At 39.4% G+C, this 22,016-nt stretch overlaps 1 protein-coding gene across 1 annotated transcript in view; it reads right to left on the reverse strand.

Annotated features, from left to right (window-relative positions):
* The window catches only part of ADAM28 (ADAM metallopeptidase domain 28), a 55,851-nt gene that overhangs the window by 20,635 nt on the left and 13,200 nt on the right, over window positions 1-22,016 (reverse strand). The window contains exons 3-10 of the mRNA XM_059695958.1: window positions 21,622-21,698; window positions 20,110-20,188; window positions 18,829-18,905; window positions 16,650-16,842; window positions 14,924-14,995; window positions 13,959-14,030; window positions 9,701-9,870; window positions 722-806 (exon numbers count right to left, since the gene is read on the reverse strand). Coding sequence (XP_059551941.1) covers window positions 722-806; window positions 9,701-9,870; window positions 13,959-14,030; window positions 14,924-14,995; window positions 16,650-16,842; window positions 18,829-18,905; window positions 20,110-20,188; window positions 21,622-21,698 — 825 coding nt within the window. The remainder of the gene's footprint in view (window positions 1-721; window positions 807-9,700; window positions 9,871-13,958; window positions 14,031-14,923; window positions 14,996-16,649; window positions 16,843-18,828; window positions 18,906-20,109; window positions 20,189-21,621; window positions 21,699-22,016) is intronic.

Here is a 22,016-nt window from a genome sequence, read left to right on the forward strand (position 1 = left end):
CAACTCTATTACTGCCAAGACTATACTTCCATCAATTCCAGACTTGCCCCATTGCATAAAGCCCAACCAATGGCCAACTTCATTACCAGATTATTTCTGATTTGAGGTGCACTTAAAAACACTAGAAAATTATTGCTAGTTTTAATTTCCCAATGGAGAGACAAATTTGCTGATAACACCAATCCACAGAAACCTGATTCCCTTATTTTCTTCGTTTCAAAGAACCAAGTAAATAGATTCATAATGCACAGTACAAGACTTGCAAGGAAGGAACACTTGTGTAAGATGAGAAGTTAATACCTACCATTTACAATATTGTTTCATCCTGTTGAAATAAATATGTTAAACTTTGCTATCTAGTAAGATTACAACTTTCTGCATGGAGACAAAAACAAATCAAAAAGTTTAAGAAAAGTATAAATGTGTTTCAAGACTGTCCAGATTGCTTTAAGATTTATTCAAATTTAGGTTATTCCTTTAAAATAGTTATTTTCATAACTTCAATGTTTTTCCCCTGGAATAACCCCATAAACAAGATAAAACATTATGATCATGCTGGGTTTATACTGGATATGCAAGATACATTCAACATTTGAAATTCAGTGTTAATCAGCCATGTCAAGACACTGAAGGAGAAAAACTATACTATCTTCTCCATAAATTCACAAAACAGAGCATTTGACAGGCTTGAACACAGACCAATTGATTATCTTAAACAAACCTTAATGATGCCAACAGAATGGTAAGGAGAGCACATTGTAGACATGAAAGCAAGACCCACAGTTGTTCCAGCAAATTCTGTTGCCCTGAAAGAAATTGATATGACAACTTATGATTCTAAGCTTTATTTTCTATAGACAATTCATCCACAACTCTACATGGTTAACAAAGAAACTCACATTGTGAATCATTCTAAACATGTCCTTCTGTTTTTGTTCCTGGACTGGTAGTTTAGTTGGTTAGAGTTTCTTTTTTTTTTTTTTAAATATATTTTATTGATTTTTTACAGAGAAGAAGGGAGAGGGATAGAGAGTTAGAAACATCGATGAGAGAGAAACATCGATCAGCTGCCTCCTACACGCCCCCCACTGGGGATGTGCCCACAACCAGGGTACATGCCCTTGACCGGAATTGAACCCGGGACCCTTGAGTCCGCAGGCTGAGGCTCTATCCACTGAGCCAAACCGGTTTGCCTGGTTAAAGTTTCTTTTTTTTTTTTTAATGTTTTTATTGATTTCAGAGAGACGAAGGGAGAGGGAGAGAGAGATAGAAACATCAGTGATGAGAGAGAATCATCGATCGGCTGCCTCCTGCACGCCCCACGGGGGATGGAGCCCACAACCGGGGCATGTGCCCTGACCGGGAATCGAACCCTGATCTCCTGGTTCAGGGGCTGACGCTCAACCACAGAGCCATGCCGGCTGGGCGTGGTTAGAGTTTCTTATCAATATACTAAGGTTGTGGGTTCAGTCTCCAGTCAGGCAAGGCACATACAAGAATTAACCAATCTACACTAATAAAAGACAAAGATGCTAATTGACCATACCTTTGCTATGCCCATCAGCCAATCAGAAGAGTATGCAAATTAACCCAACAAAGATGGCCATTAAATTTGCATACTGCAGGCAGGGCGGGACAGCACAACCCAACCCCCCCCGCCCCCCCCGCCCGCCACCATCCAGGCCTGCCCTGTGTGACCCGGGGAGGTGGGGAAGGCACTGTGGGATCGGGCCTTCCATCTGCCACCTGGGGAACGGGCCTAAGCCAGCAGGTGGTTATCTCCCGAGGGGTCCCAGACTGTGAGAGGGCACAGGTTGGGCTGAGGGACACCCTCCCCCCCCCAACCCCCCCCGCACACCAATGCACAAATTTTTGTGCACCGGGCCTCTAGTTAATATATAAATAAGTAGAAAAACAAATTGATGTTTCTCTATTTCTCTCTTTCTCCCTTCCTCTCTCTCTCTAAAGTAAATAAATAAATGATTTAAATATTTTCTTATTTTTTTTAATTTGATAAGGCATTTTTCTTATACAATGGTTGTCATGTCACCTAAATCTAAGCACCTGAATGTAATCACTTTTAATATTTTATATCTATCATTCATGATTATTATATTTTCATTGTGGAATACATCCCTTGTCAGAAAATGTGTTTTTGTCTCATTCACTAGGGGGGCCCTCAGCTGAGCCTGCCCCCCTCACAGTCAGGGAGCCCTCAGGGGATATCCTACTGACGGCTAAGCCACAGCCTGGCCTCCATCTGCGGGAGGCAACTAGCTGATCAGGGGAAGGTGCCACGCCCATCACCCCACTGCTGCTCCACTGCCAGCCACTGCAGCTGCCAGCACTCAGCCCTCGCAGCTGCCAAGGTGTTTTCGTCAACAGGGACTCCAGTCCCTTCACCACGAAAAAAATGACTACTTTCTTTAGGCATTTTCAAGATGTCTCTTTCATAGAATATGGCCTTTCTTTTTCTTTCTTTCTTTCTTTCTTTCTTTCTTTCTTTCTTTCTTTCTTTCTTTCTTTCTTTCTTCCTTTCTTTCTTTCTTTCTTTCTTTCTTTTCTTTCTTTCTATCCTCACCTGAGGATATTTTTCCATTCATTTTTAGAGAGCGTGGGAGAGGGAAAGACAGAGAGAAACATCAATGTGAGAGGGACACATTGATTGGTTGCCTCCTGCATGAGCCCTGACCTGGGCCCCGGCCAGGGAGGAGTCTGCAACTTAGGTATGTGCCCTTGACCAGAATCAAACTGGGACCCTGCAGTCTGCAGGCTGAGGCTCTATCCATTGAGCCAAACTGGCTAGGGCAGGATATGACATTTATTAGCCCCTCCAGCAGCGGACCTCCATTTTTTCCTCCAGGAGTGAGATGGAAAAACCCTAGATCACCTTCTTGGATTCTTATTACCCAAGCAAGTAGCATACTGCAAGCTTAGCCAATGAGCGGACAGAAAAAGTGTTTCCTGTGCAGCTCACACACAGAGGCGGGACTTCTGGCGCATGGCAGCTGCCAGGCCCTCTCTCTCCGGCCCTTTGCAGCCACAGCAGCTTTGTCGAGAAGGATGTCCAGAAGGTCATCTGGAAGATGTCTGGTCTAATTAGCATATTACCCTTTTATTAGTATAGATTGTCACATATGCTTTGTTTTAATTTATATTTTCCTGTTATATATTTTTATAACCATTCACTTTTATTTTCCTTTAGCACTATTTTAAGTATAGTAGGATTTGGAAATTGGGCCCATTCTGAAAGATTTTGTGTTAATGAACCCTATATGTTATTGAAATATTTGTCTTATTGAAGAAGGATTTGAAACACTTGCATTTATTTATGGAGATGATGTATTTGGTCTTTAGTAATTCTAATTTATTTTTCTCATTTTTTAATGATTCCACTTTATTTCTTTGTTATTCTTCTGCTGCTATCTGTTCAAGATCCTGGTCCTCATTTGTACTAGAAATTTGCAATATATGCATCATTAGTGTCATCCCATACACCGGGAGGTCACAGGTTCCATTCCAGATCAGGGCACATACCTAGGTTGTGGGTTTGATGTTCTCTCTCACATTGATGTTTTTCTCTCTCTCTCTCTCTCTCTCCTTTCCCCTCTCTCTGAAATCAATAAGAATATCCTCTGGTGGGGAGAAACCAAGATGGCGGCATAGGTTAACGCCGGAGATTGCTGCCCTCGAACAACCACTTCAGAGATATAACTAAAGGACAGAACAGACAGCATCCAGAACCACAGGAAGGCTGGCTGAGTGGAAATTCTACAACTAGGAGGAAAGAGAATATCATACCCAGACTCAGAGGAGGCGCAGTGCTGAAGTGAAATACTCAGGTGCGGAGTGCGCGCGGAGGGGGCTGGTGACGGAGGGCGCGGTTGTTGTTTTCAATCGGGAGGGAGTTTCAGACTCTGAGCTCCAGATCCAGCCAAGTCTCTGGGGACCAAGACTCAAACGGGAGAAGTGGGACTGTCTGGCTTCGGTCAGAACTCGAAGGCAGCTTTCTCTCCGAGGTTTGCAACCATTGCTGGGACTCTGAGAGGCAGAGCCCCTTGGGAAGGAACTGAGAGCAGCCATAACTGCTCGCTCCGCACGCCCTGTAGATCCCCGGGGACCCGCGCCGCCCAAGCCCTGCACAGAACCATTTGCCGGATAGCCTCAGGCAAACGCTAGATTAGCACCACCCTAGAGATCCAGCACAGAAGCCCTCCCACTGCAGACACAGCGGACTCTCATAGCCAGTTAGCCTGGAGGTCAAATCACCCCCAGTATTGCCGACATCAATCAAGGCTTAAAGGCAACAAGACTGCGCACAAAGACCACTAGTGGGTGTACCAAGAAAGCATAAAAAATGCGGAGACAAAGAAACAGGACAAAACTGTCAAAGGAGGATATTGAGTTCAGAACCACACTTTTAAGGTCTCTTAAGAACTGTCTAGAAGCTGCCGATAAACTTAGTAAGGTCCTTGAAAAGACTGGTGAGACCGCCGATAAATGTTGTGAGATCCTCAAGAAATCTAATGAGACCCTCAATGTTGTGATAAAGAACCAACTAGAAATTAAGCATACACTGACTGAAATAAAGAATATTATACAGACACCCAACAGCAGACCAGAGGAGTGCAAGAATCAAGTCAAAGATTCGAAATGCGAAGAAGCAAAAAACACCCAACCAGAAAAGCAAAATGAAAAAAGAATCCGAAAATACGAAGATAGTGTAAGGAGCCTCTGGGACAGCTTCAAGCACACCAACATCAGAATTATAGGGGTTCCAGAAGATGAGAGAGAGCAAGATATTGAAAACCTATTTGAAGAAATAATGACAGAAAACTTCCCCCACCTGGTGAAAGAAATGGACCTACAGGCCCAGGAAGTGCAGAGAACCCCAAACAAAAGGAATCCAAAGAGGACCACACCAAGACACATCATAATTAAAATGCCAAGAGCAAAAGACAAAGAGAGAATCTTAAAAGCAGCAAGAGAAAGAAACCCAGTTACCTACAAGGGAATACCCATACGACTGTCAGCTGATTTCTCAACAGAAACTTTGCAGGCCAGAAGGGAATGGCAAGAAATATTCAAAGTGATGAATACCAAGAACCTACAACCAAGGTTACTTTATCCAGCAAAGCTATCATTCAGAACCGAAGGTCAGATAAAGAGCTTCACAGATAAGGAAAAGCTAAAGGAGTTCATCACCACCAAACCAGCATTATATGAAATGCTGAAAGGTATCCTTTAAGAAGAGGAAGAAGAAAAAGGTAAAGATAAAAATTATGAACAACAGGAGGAGAAACTAAGATGGCGGCATAGATAAACACCGGGAAATTGCTGCTTCCCACAACAATTGATAAATGCATCAAAAACACAAGCCGGACTCATCCAGAACTACAGGAGAGCTGGCTGAGTGTAAATTCTACATCTAGAAGGAAAGAAAAGCACACTTAGAACCAGAGGAGCTGCAGAGGTGGAGTGCAGAGGTACGGGGGCTCGCGCGCGCAGAAAGGGGCTGGCACCTGAGGACACGGCTGTCTTTTTGAATCCGGAGGGAGACACAAGCTCCCGACGGCTCTGAAATCCGGTTCCGGGAAGTCTCTGGGGACCCAGCACTCATATGGGGAGAAACTGGTCTCTCTGGCAGTGGGCGAGCTTGAGGGCAGCTTTCCCTCAGAGGTGCTTGCAGCCATTGCCGGGACACTGGGACTCACGAATCCTTAGGGTGGGGCTGAGGCTTCGCCATAGCTGCTTCCTCCGCCCTTTGATTCCTTGAGACCCCGCCCCGCCCAGGCTGCAGCAGAGGCTTTTGCATATGAATGCCCCGGCCCTTTGCAACCTGTAACTACCTAACCGCAGCTGGGCCAGATAGACCCAGAGCTTCCAAGAGAAGGCCCAAGGCCCCACAGCGGCTTGCATTGCTACACAGCTGAGCATCATCAGGGCACTTCCAAACTCCAAAAAAAGGAAGGGGAATCTGCAGTTCTCTTCATAGTTCCTGCTGTGTAACCTCAGGCAGAGGATAAATTAGCACATCCTTAGATCCAAGAGCCACTGTACCCAGTGGTCAGAGGGGGACCATCCAGATCACAACTCCTCAGATCCATAAGGGACACACTCAGGGTGCAGTCTCAGTGAGCACCAAAGCCCCACTGAAGCAAGTCTTGCCCCAGAAGGGTGTCTTCAGCACAGAAGTTCTCCCACCATAGACACAGCTGATTCTCACTGCCAATTGCCCTGGAGGTCAATTCCTCCCAGTGAGCCTACAACAACCAAGGCATAGCTACAACAAGACTGTGCACAGAGTCCATAAGGGGGTGCACCAAGAGTGTCCACCTCAGGTAACTGGGGAGGCTGAGCCACTCGGCCCTACAGGACACCTAGCACACAAAGCCATTCTATCAACACAGGGAAGCAGCCAAAATGCGGAGACAAAGAAACAGGTCACAAATGGCAGAAACGGAGGAAAGCAAACGACTGGATATAGAGTTCAAGGCCACGTTTATAAGGTTTTTCAAGAATTTTATGGAAACCGCGGATAAATTTAATGAGTCCCTCAATAAGTATAGTGAGACCATGGAGGACATGAAAAAGGACCAACTAGAAATTAAGCATACACTGACTGAAATAAAGAATAATTTACAGAGATCCAACAGCAGACAAGAGGATCCCAAGAATCAAGTCAAAGATTTGAAATACAAAGAAACAAAAAATACCCAACTGAAAAAGAAAAAAGAAAAGAGATTCCAAAAATATGAAGATAGTGTAAGGAGCCTCTGGGACAACTTCAAGCGTACCAACATCAGAATTATAGGGGTACCAGAAGAAGAGAGAGGGCACGATATTGAAAACCTATTTGAAGAAATAATGACAGAAAACTTCCCCTACCTGGTGAAAGAAATAGACTTACAAGTCCAGGAAGCGCAGAGAACCCCAAACAAAAGGAATCCAAAGAGGACCACACCAAGACACATCATAATTAAAATGCCAAGAGCAAAAGACAAAGAGAGAATCTTAACAGCAGCAAGAGAAAGACAGTCAGTTACCTACAAGGGAGTACCCATACGACTGTCAGCTGATTTCTCAACAGAAACCATGCAGGCCAGAAGAGAGTGGCAAGAAATATTCAAAGTGATGAATAGCAAGAACCTGCAACCAAGATTACTTTATCCAGCAAAGCTATCATTCAGAATAGAAGGTCAGATAAAGAGTTTCACGGATAAGAAAAAGCTAAAGGAGTTCATCACCACCAAACCAGCATTATATGAAATGCTGAAAGGTATTCTTTAAGAAGAGGAAGAAGAAAAAGGAACTCTTACCATTTGCCACAGCATGGATGGAACTGGAGAGCGGATAAATACCACATGATCTCACTCATTTGTGGAATATAATGAACAACATAAACTGATGAACAAGGACTGATCCAGAGACGGAGAGGCATTGATTGGACTGTCGGGCTTTGGAGGGAGGGTAGGGGAGGGTGGTGGAAAGGGGGAAAGATCAACCAAAGGACTTACATGCAGGCATATAGGCCTAACCAATGGACACGGACAACGGGGGGGGGGGGTGAGGGCACGAGCGGGGGGTGGGGGTAGAGGGTAATGTGGGGACAAGGACACATATGTAATATCTTAATCAATAAAAATATATTTAAAAAAATTATGAACAACAAATATGCATCTATCAACAAGTGAATCTAAGAATCAAGTGAATAAATAATCTGGTGATCATAATAGAATCAGGGACATAGAAAGGGAATGGACTGACTATTCTTGGGGGGGAAAAGGGTGTGGGAGATGCGAAAAGAGACTGGACAAAAATCGTGCACCTATGGATGAGGACAGTGGGTGGGGAGTGAGGGCGGAGGGTGGGGTGGGAGCTGGGAGGAGGGTAGTTATGGGGGGGAAAAAAAAAGAGGAACAAATGTAATAATCTGAACAATAAAGATTTAATTAAAAAAAAAAAAGAATATCCTCTGGTGAGGATTTAAAAAGAAAGAAAATAAATTTACTTCGTAGTTGCAGTTACATTTAAAAAAAGAACCTATATCTTCCCACTTATCAACATCAAGAATGGAGAATATTAATTTTTGCCATGAAAAATGAGGAAATTGCATTCACTGTGGAGTATTCAGATATCTGTTATTTTGAAATGATATTGATCTCTTAAAAATTATATTGTAAATTTACTTATACTTACATCTACATTTGTTTAGGTTCAATCTCACTACTAGCTCATTTATAAAAAATAAAATATTTCCCCATCTTGAAGTTATCTAGTTTGGTTCTAATTTTTAGTGAATAGAATATATTTAGACTCTAAGGTCTCTAGCTGGTTACACTGAGATACAGGCATCTTTTGTTAATTTGTCAGGTAAATGGTAAACTTTCTATTTACAAGTAAAGAGACAATTATTTCTTTCCATCATATATTTTAATCTGTTTATTTTAACCTATTCGAGAAATTTACTTGACATTTGATTTCCAATTTTTTATTTATGCACCTGTTATCTTATGTATAATTTGTATCTCTCTATCCTACTACTCACATACAGGAATACACTATAATTGAGCATGGCCCTGGAGCCAGTCTGGTCATTGGATTCCCTTACTACTTACTAGTTTAAGATCTTGAAAAATCATGAATTTTCCAAAAATGATGTTTTACCTTTGGTGGGCCCTTGAGTCTGGGTGACCTTCCCAAATGAAGGAACTGTGGCTGCTGTTCTTCAAAGATAACCCCAAAGACCAGCTTTGCAGTATTCACATCCTGGGGTGCCTATGAATCTGGATAGGTCTATGACTTGCTCTTGACCAACAGAACAAATCATGTGACCATGTCATTTCTAAAATTGGGTCAAAACAAAGCCTTAAAGCTCTCTCCTGGGCCTCTTAGAATGCTTCTTCTGGGAAAAGTGAGTCACCTACTAAGATATCCAAAATCCTGAGACTGCCAAGTTAGAGGCAGTCCAAGTTAGCCACCCGAAAAGCTGTATATACAGAAAAATGACCAACCAGCCCCCATTCTCCAGCCACACCAGGCAAATTATCAGCCATAGAAGTGAAGAAGACTTAGTTTAAGTCAAGAGGTTGTGAGCTGATGTGTTATGCTGTAATAGATAACCAGCAAACAATATTAATTCTGATAAAATCTAATTTCTTGCTGCTTCCTTCTATCTGATACAGCTGCAAGCTATCCAGCAGAATTTTCTTGATCTTTTTTAAGGCAAATGTTCAGCACTTTTTGTATAATTTACAACTTTTATATTTATTTTCCCTGTTTTGTTTTTTTTTAAATTAGTCATTTCAGCAGAATGGTAGAGGTGTGTAATTAGCATGCAATATTCAATTTATCTTCTACTCTAGAAGTGTGTCCTGACTAGCGCTTAAAGCTAATCAATTCTTTTTAAATAGTAAATCTAAATTCATCTGGCCATCCTCTAAACCAGTCTTTCCTTTCTGTGCATCCAATAAAAACAGACAAACTTCTTGTGAATCATTACTAAATCATTAGCTTCTCATAAAAAAGAAAAGAGCATATTCAACATAAGGTCCTAATGAATACTTTTAAAACTTTTAACCTTCTATGTTAAACCATGTCTCCTTACCTTATACCCTGAGATACCACTTGCTTTGCCCGGGTTTTGAGAAATTTTATGCTAAAAACAACATAACATAAAAAGGGGGGAATCTATACATACGTGATTAACTGAGCAATATCATGACGCTTTCTTCTAAGGAGGACATCCCCCCTCCATTTAGAAAAGTTTTCCAAGGTGAAGCTTGCATTTGGGGTGATCTTTATCTTATCCTCATCATTCCAGATTTCTATCCCCACTAAGGCCACATGAGTATTGAGCTTTTTATAAACCTGTCCAAAGAGAAAAAAACTTATAATGGTGACATCATCATTTAATATTCTCAATATACTTTAGATTTTCAAACGATTTATAACACCACTGTAAAAGCTTTCTTTCTAAACAAACTTGTGAATGGAAGTTACAATTTCTTTCTTGCAGAGGCTGGTATCCCCATTCTTAGGCAAAACAAACACCCTTAGATATTTCAGGTCTGTAAATTCCTTTTTTTTTTTTTTTTGGAGGAAAGGTTCTTTTGAGACAAACCTTTTTTCTGTCTGCAACCTCAAGAAATATAATTTTCTATTAGTGGTTCATTACTATTACTTCATTTAACTCAAATGCCTTGTAGCATTCTTAGAATCTTCAAGTTTCAGAACTTAGCAAGGTTGAGTCAGTGCTGGTTTGGACAGTAGTAAAGAAACGTGCTATGTGGAAAAGTCCAACATCTGGAAGTCACAATGAAATAAGTGGTCCTCTAATTCTGATAACTGAACTATAAACCAAATACACTACAATGCACATAGAATAACCTTTGGAAATAAGTTCAGCTTATGAGACAATACGCTTACTCTAAAGAAAAAACTTAAATAGCTGCTATAGTTTACAAAGCTATAGTGCTGGTCAAAGGATGAAAACTGCCAGTTTTATAATAAATAAGTTCTGGGGATTGAATGTAGGGCATGGTGATTAAAGTTAATATTACTATATCATATAATATAGTTGGAAATTGCTAAGAGAGTAGATGTTCAATGTTCTCCTCAAAATAAAGAAATGGTAATTATGTAACATGATGGAGGTGTTGGCAAACCTATGGTGGTAATCATTCCGCAATATATAAGTATTTCAAAACAATGCTTTGAACACCTTGAACTTACACAATGCTATATGCCAATTATATCTTTTTGAGATATACTGAAAAAAATCCACAGTGACAGGTTTTCTCATGGGGCAACATTCTGCCTCATTAAAAGTAGTTTGTAAAATAATAAAACATTTAGGAATACAATTATCACCAAAAGAGAAGTAAAAATCTAACAAGATTAAAATCCTCTCTATTATTCCCTCTGCTTCCTTATTCCTTTCTTGCTTTATTTTAGTCGCCTGACAAAACTCTAATCCTGGCTAAAGCTCACTCCCCACTCTGCCTTCCCCGCATCATGCCTCAGAACCCTGACAGGGAAAGCACGCCATGCTGACTGCTTCCACATTGAAGCCCTGATTGCTGACCTCAAGTGGTCTTTCCCACACTCCAGAAACCAGCTGCATTTCCAAAATCCATTCACTCTCTGCACATTGTTTTCATACTCACTCCTCTTTCTTTGAAATTCTGACAGTTTCTTTTAAATCCTCACTTTAAATGGATGGCCCTGCTTATCATCCTCACTAAGCATCTAGAAGCAATCAGGAGAGAACCTCCACAATTCCTACCACCCATCCATCTACCCCCTGGCCTACACCTGTTGGAACAACCCATGCCTCCCCTTTCTTACGATGAATGCTTTGTGAACTGAAGGACAACTCCTCTATTCATGCACCAGATCAAAGAGCTCTTCCAGCAACTCTTCCATCTTCCTTCTATGGAATTGTTTCCCATTAGTGGCAAAATGGGGGTTAGAGGATGAAAAGAGAATTTCTCTTTATGACCCTTCTCCCTCCAACTTAGGCTCCATTTCTCTGTTCCCCTTTATAGCAACTTCTGGGGAGAATTTTCCATATTTGCTGTCTCTAATTTCACTTCTCTCACTGTCTCTGGACTCACTCTAATCCTGATTTACTGTTGTACTCCACAGAAACTTGCATCTCCAGGTGACCAATAACCTCTACTTTGTTAAACGCAATGGTCAATCCTTAGTGCTCAGAAGCATCTACAATCTTTGATAATTTTTCCTTTTATAGATTTCTGTTTCAAGTAGCTTCTAGAAGAACAACTCTCTCCTGGTTTTCCTCCTGCCTCACTATCTACTCCTTCTTGGTCTCTATCAGTGTCTCCTCCACTCCAATCTCTCCTCAGAGAAGTACTTCAATGATCTGTCTTTGAGTTTCTTTTCTACTTATCTAGGCCCACACCCTTGGTGAGCCTGCACCAACAGTTTCTTGGCAAACTATTTCTAGAAAACTCTAGATAGAAAATATCTTAAGCTTTGAGTCCGTGTACTCTGGGTTGAAACTATTCACCACCTCCAGCACTGTATCAGGAAGACAGCAAAACAGATCTTGTGCAAACAAATGGGGGTGGCTGTGTTTCACTAAAACTTTATTTTGTAAAAAGGCAGCAGGATGGATTTGGTACACAGGCTACAGTTTTCTGACCTGTGCCTTCTCTATATGTGCTGGGGACTTACAGATTTATATCTTACAGATTTACATAAAAACTCCAATCTTATATTTGCAGCATTTTTACAAATGTATCTTTATACAAAAAGATATCTCAATGTTAATTTTTCCAAAATGAAAATCCTAATCTGTCCTCTGAGTTACCATCCCCTCCCATGTTCCCCGTTGTTTGTTTGTTAAGTCAAAACCCTTGATGTCACTTGACTCTTCTCTTTTATATTTTTGTAATTCTTATCTCCCCACACGTCATAACCCTGTGAACTATTCTCAATAGACCCATTATCACTGCTTTTTCTCTAACCACCATCATCTCTTGCATGATTTATGGCATAATTCCCCTGTCTCATCTTGTTTCTGCCCTTGCTTTCCTTCCTTTTATTTTCAACACAATGGCCAAGATCATCTTTTAAGAACACACATCTGACCATGTCATACCTCAGGCTCCCAATGTTCCCCTCACTCATGAAGTCCTTACACAGAACCACCAGGCCTTCAGGTTTTGGCCACTGCTACCTGTCAGATGTCATCTCCTCTCACCCTTGCGCTGGTTTACTACATTCTGGCCACAGTGGCCTTTCCACTGTTCCTCAAACATGACAATCTAGGTTCTGCCCTCAGATCCTTTGCTCTGCTTTGCACACCTCCCATGAGGTTCAGAGATAATTCCTTCAAGTCTCTCTCAATTGTCACCTTATTAGAGAGGCCTCCTATTTAACATGGCACCTAAGATGAATCTCTCTCTCTCTCTCTCTCTCTCTCTCTCTCTCTCTCTCTCTCTTTCTCTCTCACTTTATTTTTCTTTATAGCAATTATCACCATCCTACATACTCTTTATATGATTTATTTGTCTCCTTAAACAGAAATGTAAACTCCCTTGAAGCAAAGGATATTTGTCATTTTTGTTCCTCACTTTATTTCTGTAATTTCAAAAAGTACCTGGCACAAAGTAGATGCTCAAAAAATATGGCCAGTACTTGGGGGTTTCCTTAAGAGGAGTGAGTCACCATGATCTTTGTGGTGAGAAGACAAAATAGGACCTTGGCCACTGAATCCACTTTTATTTTCTTTCTACCCTTAGATGATGTGTAGGACACTAAAAGTGACCAACCCTTTTCAACTAAGCAGGCTAACTGTATGCTCAAGTAATAAACTAAATATTAATATTTAAATCTTTTAAAAAGGTTAGATTATAAAATCATGTTTAAAGAGCAGATCAGCAATTATGTAATCAAAATGGGCTTGAAATCTGACCAATCTAAGTTCAAATTTTATTTCTATCATTTTTCTATTTTTGTGATTTTAGAAAAGGTCCTTTGCTTCTCAGAATCTGATTTTTTTGCTATAATTTGGTTTGATAATATTTTAGTGTTGTTTGATGATTCAATGATATAACGTATTGAAAGATGTTATTGTGCCACAGCTTGCTTTATTTTGCTTATTTTATTTTCTTCCCATGATTGGCTTTCCCTTGAGACTTGTTTGTCAGAATTTTTATACTGGGCTTTGGGAAAAGAAAAACCATGCAGACACCTTGTATACCTTCATGGAGCTGAGACTAGTGTGACAAATAGGTGAGAAATGTCTCTGTCCTATAATATTAATATTTAATTAAGTGGCAAAGGTCATGGTCACCCTTCACAAGGCAGTCATCAGTATTAGTGTTAAGAGTGTTGACTTTCTTTCCCTGCTTCATGAGTACTCACAGAAACACCCAATGTTACTGCCTAGCAAGAGTTAAAATTACATCGAATAAAATGTGTCATACCATGTTGACGTAATTGGCCATCTCAAACACCCTCTTTCTTATTTTCTCTGGATCTTGATTGTACTTTTTAAACTAAAAGACAACCAAGAAACAAAAAATGGGCATTGATAGGAATAAACATAATGGGAAGGTTTAAAAATAAAGGCATTCTCAGCTTATTTTACTTATCAGTGTTTATAATCCATGATCAGTTACAAACAGAAACAAATTCTTCCTTATTTTTCTAACCATATTAAAGCATTTTAGGAATAGAGATGATGTTTCATCCCCTAAAGTACTAACTCAGTGTAAAGCTTTAAGATTTTATTACAAATGTATTTCAGCTAAATACCATCATTCCCTAATTTGTGCAGAATCAGAGCCAGGAATAGATTATTCATTAAAAAATTTGAACAGTAGATGAATTTAGTATAATAAGAGAGGTCAAAGTTTTAGAATCTGAACTAATTAACTTGTGTTATCAAAGTACAGAATTTTTCCTTTGAGATCATACATGTGGGCCTCAGATTTAGAACACACAATATATGAAAATGCATTCTTATAAAAGTTAGACAATGAGTATTATAAGAAAGCGCTTTTTTCCAGAAGATCCTATTCATTTGCCCTTTATATTTACCACTTCCTTATGAGCATAAAATCTAATTTACCAATGACTTAACTAGTAAACAGAAGCCAAAATGACAAAGAAATTTAATTGGAAACTGAGTCTGGAGCTCTTAAGATAAAAAGAAAGGACATTAGAGTATAAAAATGTATTGTATGCATATCATATCCAGTGCCCATTCCTGGAAAGAAGAAATCGTATCAGTCTAATTATATGTCAAATTTTTTATAGGTTCAGAACAATTGGTAAAAAAGAATTACTCATAATCATGATTTTTAAAAACCAATCCATAGAGCTAATACTCACATAATAAGTTAAGGTAGGAGAGGATTTAAAAAGACACATTTATTGATATAGTTACCTCACCATTATCCAGGACCAAATAATATTCTATGTATTTCTTTTGTTCCCAAAACTTCTGGTCATTTAATTTCTGCAATCAATATAACAAGAAAAATTACTAAGACAAGATCTTTCTCTGCAAGATTCTTTCTTTTATGAGATTGGTTGTTGTCTAGGGATAAAGGAAGATAAGATTATGATGTTAATTCTAACTAATAAGCCAGAATTATCTATAGACAGGCTCAGAATGTCAGGGCTAGGAGAGATGTCAGCGATATGCTAGCCCAACCCCTTTGTTTTACCAAACAAAGTGATTACACAACTAGTAAATAGGAATGCTGGAATTAAAAGTGTTCAGAGGTTTTTTAACAGTGGACGTTCCCACTATCCTGCTATGAAATAGACAAACTTTGACTTCAGGGTCCTCCTTGTGTTTTTGTTGTGGAGTATCCTTTTATTCCTGTTCCAGGGAACACCCCCTTCTTTACCAATGGTGCCATGCCCAAAGCCACATGACACCTAGTCTGTCCTTTTCTTCCCAGAAAGAGCTGGATCTCTTTCCTACATTCTAAGCTTCCCTATTTTCTGTTCCTTTCTCTCCACAATAAAGCAAAACAACAACAATGAAAACATATTTCATAGTGATTGTCCCATTGAAAAGTAGCAGACATTATTTGTATTAAATAATAAACCATCAAAGTTTATTATGTTGCATTTCTAGAAGTGCTTGTCTTTTAACGGGTAAGTTTCCATTAACAAAAAAGAGTCCTGAAGGTAGACTTTTAGCTATTATCGAATGATAATACTTACCTCCCACCCTCCATGGGAGCAATAAATTTATTAGCAATTACTGTGCACCAGCAGCGCTCTGGGCACTAGGGATCTAGCAGTGAAATAGACATGGGCCGTGCACCGAAGGAGCTCACAATAGGCAAATAAACACAGACATATCAGATGGGCATTATGAGGGCCTCCATTATTTAGAGGAAGGCTAACAGTGAGAGGAACTGAGAAGGCATAGCACTGGTGAGGTAGGAGGAAAACAAAACAGAGAGAGAGAGAGAGAGAGAGAGAGAGAGAGAGAGAGAGAGAGAGAAAATGGAAGCATGGTTATTTGCACATGATTAGCAAGGAATTGAGACAGAGACAAGAGGTCTGTACCAGCTAAACCAGGAGATCAGCATTCACATAGGTAAGAGTGGTTCTTCTGGCTGGTAGCATTCAAACACCCAGCACATTGGACCCAACAGAGATTTGATTTTATTCGGACCAATTCTGCCCACTGCTTATGGGTTCCCCAAATGTTTATAAGAGATGATCTTTTGTAACTGAAAGTTGGATTCCATATATAAAAGCACATTCTAAGCTGCCGTGAGCAGATCCTATATTTACCTTCCTCACTGCCACATCCTCAGCACCTATGGCAGTACTTGAAGAAAGATTGGTTGAATGAATTCATTCATGAAGACAACAGGATATTTTACCTCAAAGTAATAATAATACTTTACACTGCTGTTTTATGTTAGAGTATTGTGAAAGTTGCCTGCTCCTAGTTGATCCATAAGCACTTCTTTAAAAAAAATCAATGTACAATAAGGTTTTAATGTCTCTGTAACCTATTAGTTTCAACAATGTTTGTAAAGTTTCAGCAATGTGCAGTTGCTAAGACTAGAACCCAGGGCAGACAGGACAGAATACATGAGAGTGCATGAGAGTGTTCCAAATTAAAATAGAGGTATGCGTACAACCAGACTGGTGGCAGGTGGGGTCACATTCTTCCGAGATGTATGTGCCCATATCATGTCATCCATCCCACAGGTGCTGTGAGCCTTCTTTTCATCAGGCTCATGCTTGAAGAGTGCATGCTCCTGTTCATCCTGATTTGCAGGGCTTAAAGGTTCAATGAAGTACCTTTCATCTCCCTGCCTGAAGTAGCCCCTAAAAAACATGAGAGTCCAGGCTTCTTAAAAAGTACTTCTGCATTTGAGTGCGATAGACTTAGAGACTCAAAAAAGTTACCATTGCCAAAACATTCTAAGCTCATGGCAGTAGAACACAGTGTAACATTACAGCTGAAGATCCCCTTAGAAATTATCCAGACTTATTCTCTCTATGAGGAAATGGAACTTGTGGGGAGAAATGACTTCTGCAATGTCATATAGCTAACCTAAGTCAGAGCTGGCACTAGAATATAATTTCCTTTGTCCAGTGTTCTTCTAATTCCCTTGCCTTGTCTGCTCTCAGGTGTACTGAAAATGGAAGAGATCTGTAGTCTTATATATCAGGGTTAAAACTCTGGGCCTATCACTTATTAGTGGCAATACCATGGGAAATTACTTAAACTCACATAGCTTCATTTTCTCTATCTGTAAAATGAGAATAATAATACATACAATAGAATGGTTATAAAAATTGAAGGAGATAATATGCAAAGCATATGATCAATGAATAATGCCAATTTCATCTTAATTCTCTCTGCTGAAGCCCCAAGCTAAGATTCATTGGACCATATTTACGGAACATCCATTATTCATTAAGCATTGAACTAGAGGCAGGTGGTAGAAAAGAGAGTCATGGTCTCTCCTCTCATAGAGCTTATATTCAAATGAGGAAGATAGATGTTGATTAAATAAATACACTTGACCTACAAATATATATATAATTATATGACATATATGTAATATACATAATTATAGCAGATAATTTCTAAGAAGAAAAACACAAGAACATACAATAGGGCAAATGGATTTATTATACATAGAATTAGAAGAGTAAGAGGTGACGGGAGAGATACATTGGGGGATTGATTGCATTGGTCTGCAAAATGTGGCAGTAGAGAGAGAATGTAGTGAATAATCTCAGAAAATATTTAGAACATATAATCAATAAGGCTTGATAATGGATTAAAATAGGTAATTGAAAAGCAATAAGTCACCAAGAACCTAGATTTCTGTATTGGGCAAGTAGTTGGTTGATTATTTACTGTGATAAGAAACACTGGAAAAATACCAGATATTAGAGAAAATCACTAGCTTCATTAAGATTTCATTAAGATATACAGATATAGAAGATATATGGAGATAAGAAAGAAAAAATTAGATATTCAAGTCTGGGTATGGGAAGTCTGGATATCTTATTATTGACAGACACATGGGGAGTCCTTAGTACAGAGCAAAAAATGGATAAGCCTGGACAGGACAAACTAGAGATTTTAGAGTGAAGAGAGAAGGTGAAGAGGAGCTCCCCTTTTCTAAAGGTTTTGACTTTAAAATTGGGACTCAAAACCTATATTTTGAAAGCAAGCAACCAGTCAAAAAAAAGCAACTCAGAAAGCAATTCAGGTTTTTAATTTATAAACTACTATAAAGAGGGGCCATGTTTCCTTCAAATTTAAAAATTTTTAGTCCTTAGAATTCATATTTCCCTATAGTAAAATTATGAATATATTTATAAGGACTGGTGCATGAATTCATGCACAGTGGGGTCCCTCGGCCTGGCCTGCAGGATCAGGTCAAAACCGGCTCTCTGACATCCCCCAAGGGCTACTGGATTGTGAGAGGGCACAGGCAGGTCAAGGGACCCCACCGGTGCACGATCAGGGCTGGGGAGGACGTGGGAGGTTGGCTAGTGAGGAGGGACCACAGGAGGGCTCCGGGGCGTGTCCGGCCCATCTCACTCAGTCCCGATCAGCTGGACCCCAGCACAAGCTCACCTAATGGTCGAAGCATCTGCTCCCTGGTGGTCAGTGAACATCATAGTGAGCAGTTGAGTGGCCTTAGCATATCATTAGCATATTAGGCTTTTATTGTATAGGATATATTATTGTTGGCACTATTACAGATGTTCCCCATTTCTTTGGGTTTATTAAACACACATACACACCCAGTCATCAAAGATGCATACAAACTATTCATGAAGTCTTACCTTAGACCTCTACATGTGCTGATGCTAGCTTCAGAAATTTTTGCATTAACAATATGTCCTTGATAATAACAGTCATCCTAAAGGAAAGAGAAAAGGGATTTTAAAAAGGAAAGTGTGCATGTTTTTTAGACCATTGCTACATTTAAAATTGAAATTTTGAAATAGGATCTATAATGCTTTAAAGTCATTTTATGCTGAATAACAATCAACTTAAAGATAGTAAGAACATTTTTAAAGTTCTTTATGGTTGAAATCTTTAATATTTAGGTAATGATCCCAAATGCTTACAGATTGCTAACTAAATGTTGGTGTAAATGTTTGTGTTGCAGATAAAGGAAAACAGGTTGAATACAGCCTGGAAGCAACAAACATAGATGTATGTTTAAAACCTGAGCTCCTAAAACATTAGACATTTATTCCTTTCTTTGACTAATCAGTCAACCACTCATTATTTTTTTTAACAAGTATGAGTTCTTTCCAATGAATGTGTTATTCAGATTTTGTTATTTCTTGATTTATCTAAAGAGTTTCACCAGACTAATTGGATTAGTACAGCACTCTCTGCCTCCATCAGCAAAATGCACAACGCTCACCCTTTTTCTTGTGTCTGTGCTCCTTTCAAGTAGACCTTTCTACTTTTGGAAAGATGAAGTATTGGCCTATGTAAACCCCTGTGCCACTGCATAATTTTATAATTCTACCATTGAGGAAATAGTCTGGACTTGGAGAGACTAGATGATCTAGTGATCATATGTCATTTCCCACTCTTCTAATGAAAATAAGAAGCCCCTTCTGTCCACTTTCCTATAGAGAGACCTTGAAGGCTGGAAAGGGTTACCATGTTTGTAAAGGAATGACTGTTTTTGTCAAGCTCTCCAAATGATGGAGGATCAATCAAGAAATTACTACTAGCCTGGCTGGTGTGGCCCGGTGGTTGAGCATCTACCCAGGAACCTGGAGATCTCAGTTTGACCGCCCTGCACTGCCCCAGTCAGGGCACATGCCAGGGTTGCAGGCTGGATCCCCAGAAGGGGGTGGGCAGGAGGCAGCTGATCGATGATGTTTCTCTCTCATTGATGTTTCTCTCTCTTTATCCCTCTCTCTTCCTCTCTCTCTAGCAATCAATTTTAAAAATATATTTTAAAAAGAAAGAAATTACTATTAAATAAAGCACTGATGCTATACATGCTGCTTCCCTTTCACTCCTTGTTTGGCAATGACTGCATTTGGATGTGTGGGTTGTACCCCAATTAACAATAAATCTAGGATACTCCATCTTACCATGATCTGTGGGCTGGAGGTGACCTCCTTTCCTGTAGAATTATAATGTGTTTCCGTGTAGCCTGGTGCCAAGAGATCCCTGGAGACAAAGAAAAAAGTCATAGTTACTCATGCTAATTATGAAGTTCAGTGATCAAAGTGAGAGCTTTCCCTGGGTGTGCAGTGAAGTTTTAATTCCTGAGGGCCTCGTCCTAACCCCTTACAAGTTCAGGCAGTCGTGAGTAGTAGGGAACAATGTCTGATTTGTTGTCCGACTTTGCTTACTGGCATGAAGAAAGACTTGAGGAAGAAATGAAACTGAGGGGAAAGTTGGTAAATAGTGGCTGAAAAGAGTGCTGTTCCTCACCAGTTGAAGGTAATTGTATTTCCTAGCCCTTCAGTCACCAGTGACTGTTCAAGTTTATTGAAAATTCCCTTGCATTTGGCAGTTAGGGTCCTCCCAGCATTTCTGCCGAGCCTTCTTAAAATTCTTTCAATTACTCTCTAGAAAATAGGAGCCTGACTATATTTTTAAAAGAGGTAGGGCAAAGAGAAAAGGAAGTAATGACTGTGTATTAAGTGCTATCTCTGTACTGGCCACTGCGTTAGACTTGTTACATGAGTCATTTAATATAATCTTTTCAACAATCCTACAAAATAAATATTATTCTCTATTGTTTGGATGAGATTAAGTAGTTCAGTGGCATAGAATCATGTTTAGGTCTGCCTTAATCCCAAGCCTGTTTTCCTTCCATTACAGTACACTATTTCCAAACTCCAGACAGTTGTGATTTTTTTTTTTTTTGTAAAAAGGTGATATTCTATTTGTCTATCTTGCTGTCCTATATGGAACAATTGAGGAATTGAAATAAATTGAAAGCACACATTAGGAAATTGTTTTTGAAATAGTGTACCTATAGGGTAATCAGGATTTGGGTAAGAGCTTAGGCAGTGAAACTTGAAAAGAAACATTGAATTTGATGAACTGGATGGAGGGGTACGAGCCTAATGTAACATATGAGAGAAATTGATGGGTTAGTGGGCAGCTGAGTAGAAATGGCATTGGTGTTGAAATCAGGAGAGCCCAACTCTGGTTTTACCATTGACTGGGTTCTTTGGCCCTAGAGTTTATTTAACTTTTATATGTCTTATTTTTTTATCAGTGAAAATTGTTGCAAATTGCTTTAAAATCTAATCTTTCAGTGTTAGAATAATAAAATGAAATAGTGTAGGGGAAGAGTTAAAAATCTATAATTATTTCATTGAATTTGAAAAAATGTATGTCTGTTTGCACCTCATTTAGTTTGTTTTATTCCTATAACTATCAAAATACTAGTAAACTGTTGTTTTACCCAATATGTTTCTACTACTTCAGTAGGAACAAATATTCATTGAACCTCTTGGGCCAGTAGAGAGCAAAAGCTGATTAGCCAGGGTTTACGTGAGACATAAGTAATAACAGACTCAATTAGCATACTTCCCACATGCTCATTAGCTATTGGTGAGGATTGTATCAGAAGTAAAGACACTTACTTGGATTTTTTCAAATAAAGCACTGCCATTTTTCCATTAACTGTCATTTTATACTTCAATTCAGTTTCATATTTTTCCTGCAAAAATGTAAAAACATTTGCTGGCAATTAAAACACACACAAATATTTATTTTGCTAGGTCTATCTGTTTAATCATTAGCAAGCAATGCCTGCTTTTCCTTAACATTAGTGTGTATAATGCCAAATATCTGCTTCTGCCTCTCTTAACTAATCTAACAACTTTGCCAACCAAGTAGACAAATTACGTTGAGACCTTTATATACATCCATCTTTTCCTCCATCCATCCATTCATTTACCCATTCATGCATTTTACAAATATTATTTGAGTGCTGGTTATTTGCAAGATATGGCTTGGTTCTGGAAATTCAACTCGA

This window comes from Myotis daubentonii, chromosome 5 (genome assembly GCF_963259705.1).
Source record: "Myotis daubentonii chromosome 5, mMyoDau2.1, whole genome shotgun sequence".
In the NCBI taxonomy this organism is placed as follows: Eukaryota; Metazoa; Chordata; class Mammalia; order Chiroptera; family Vespertilionidae; genus Myotis; species Myotis daubentonii.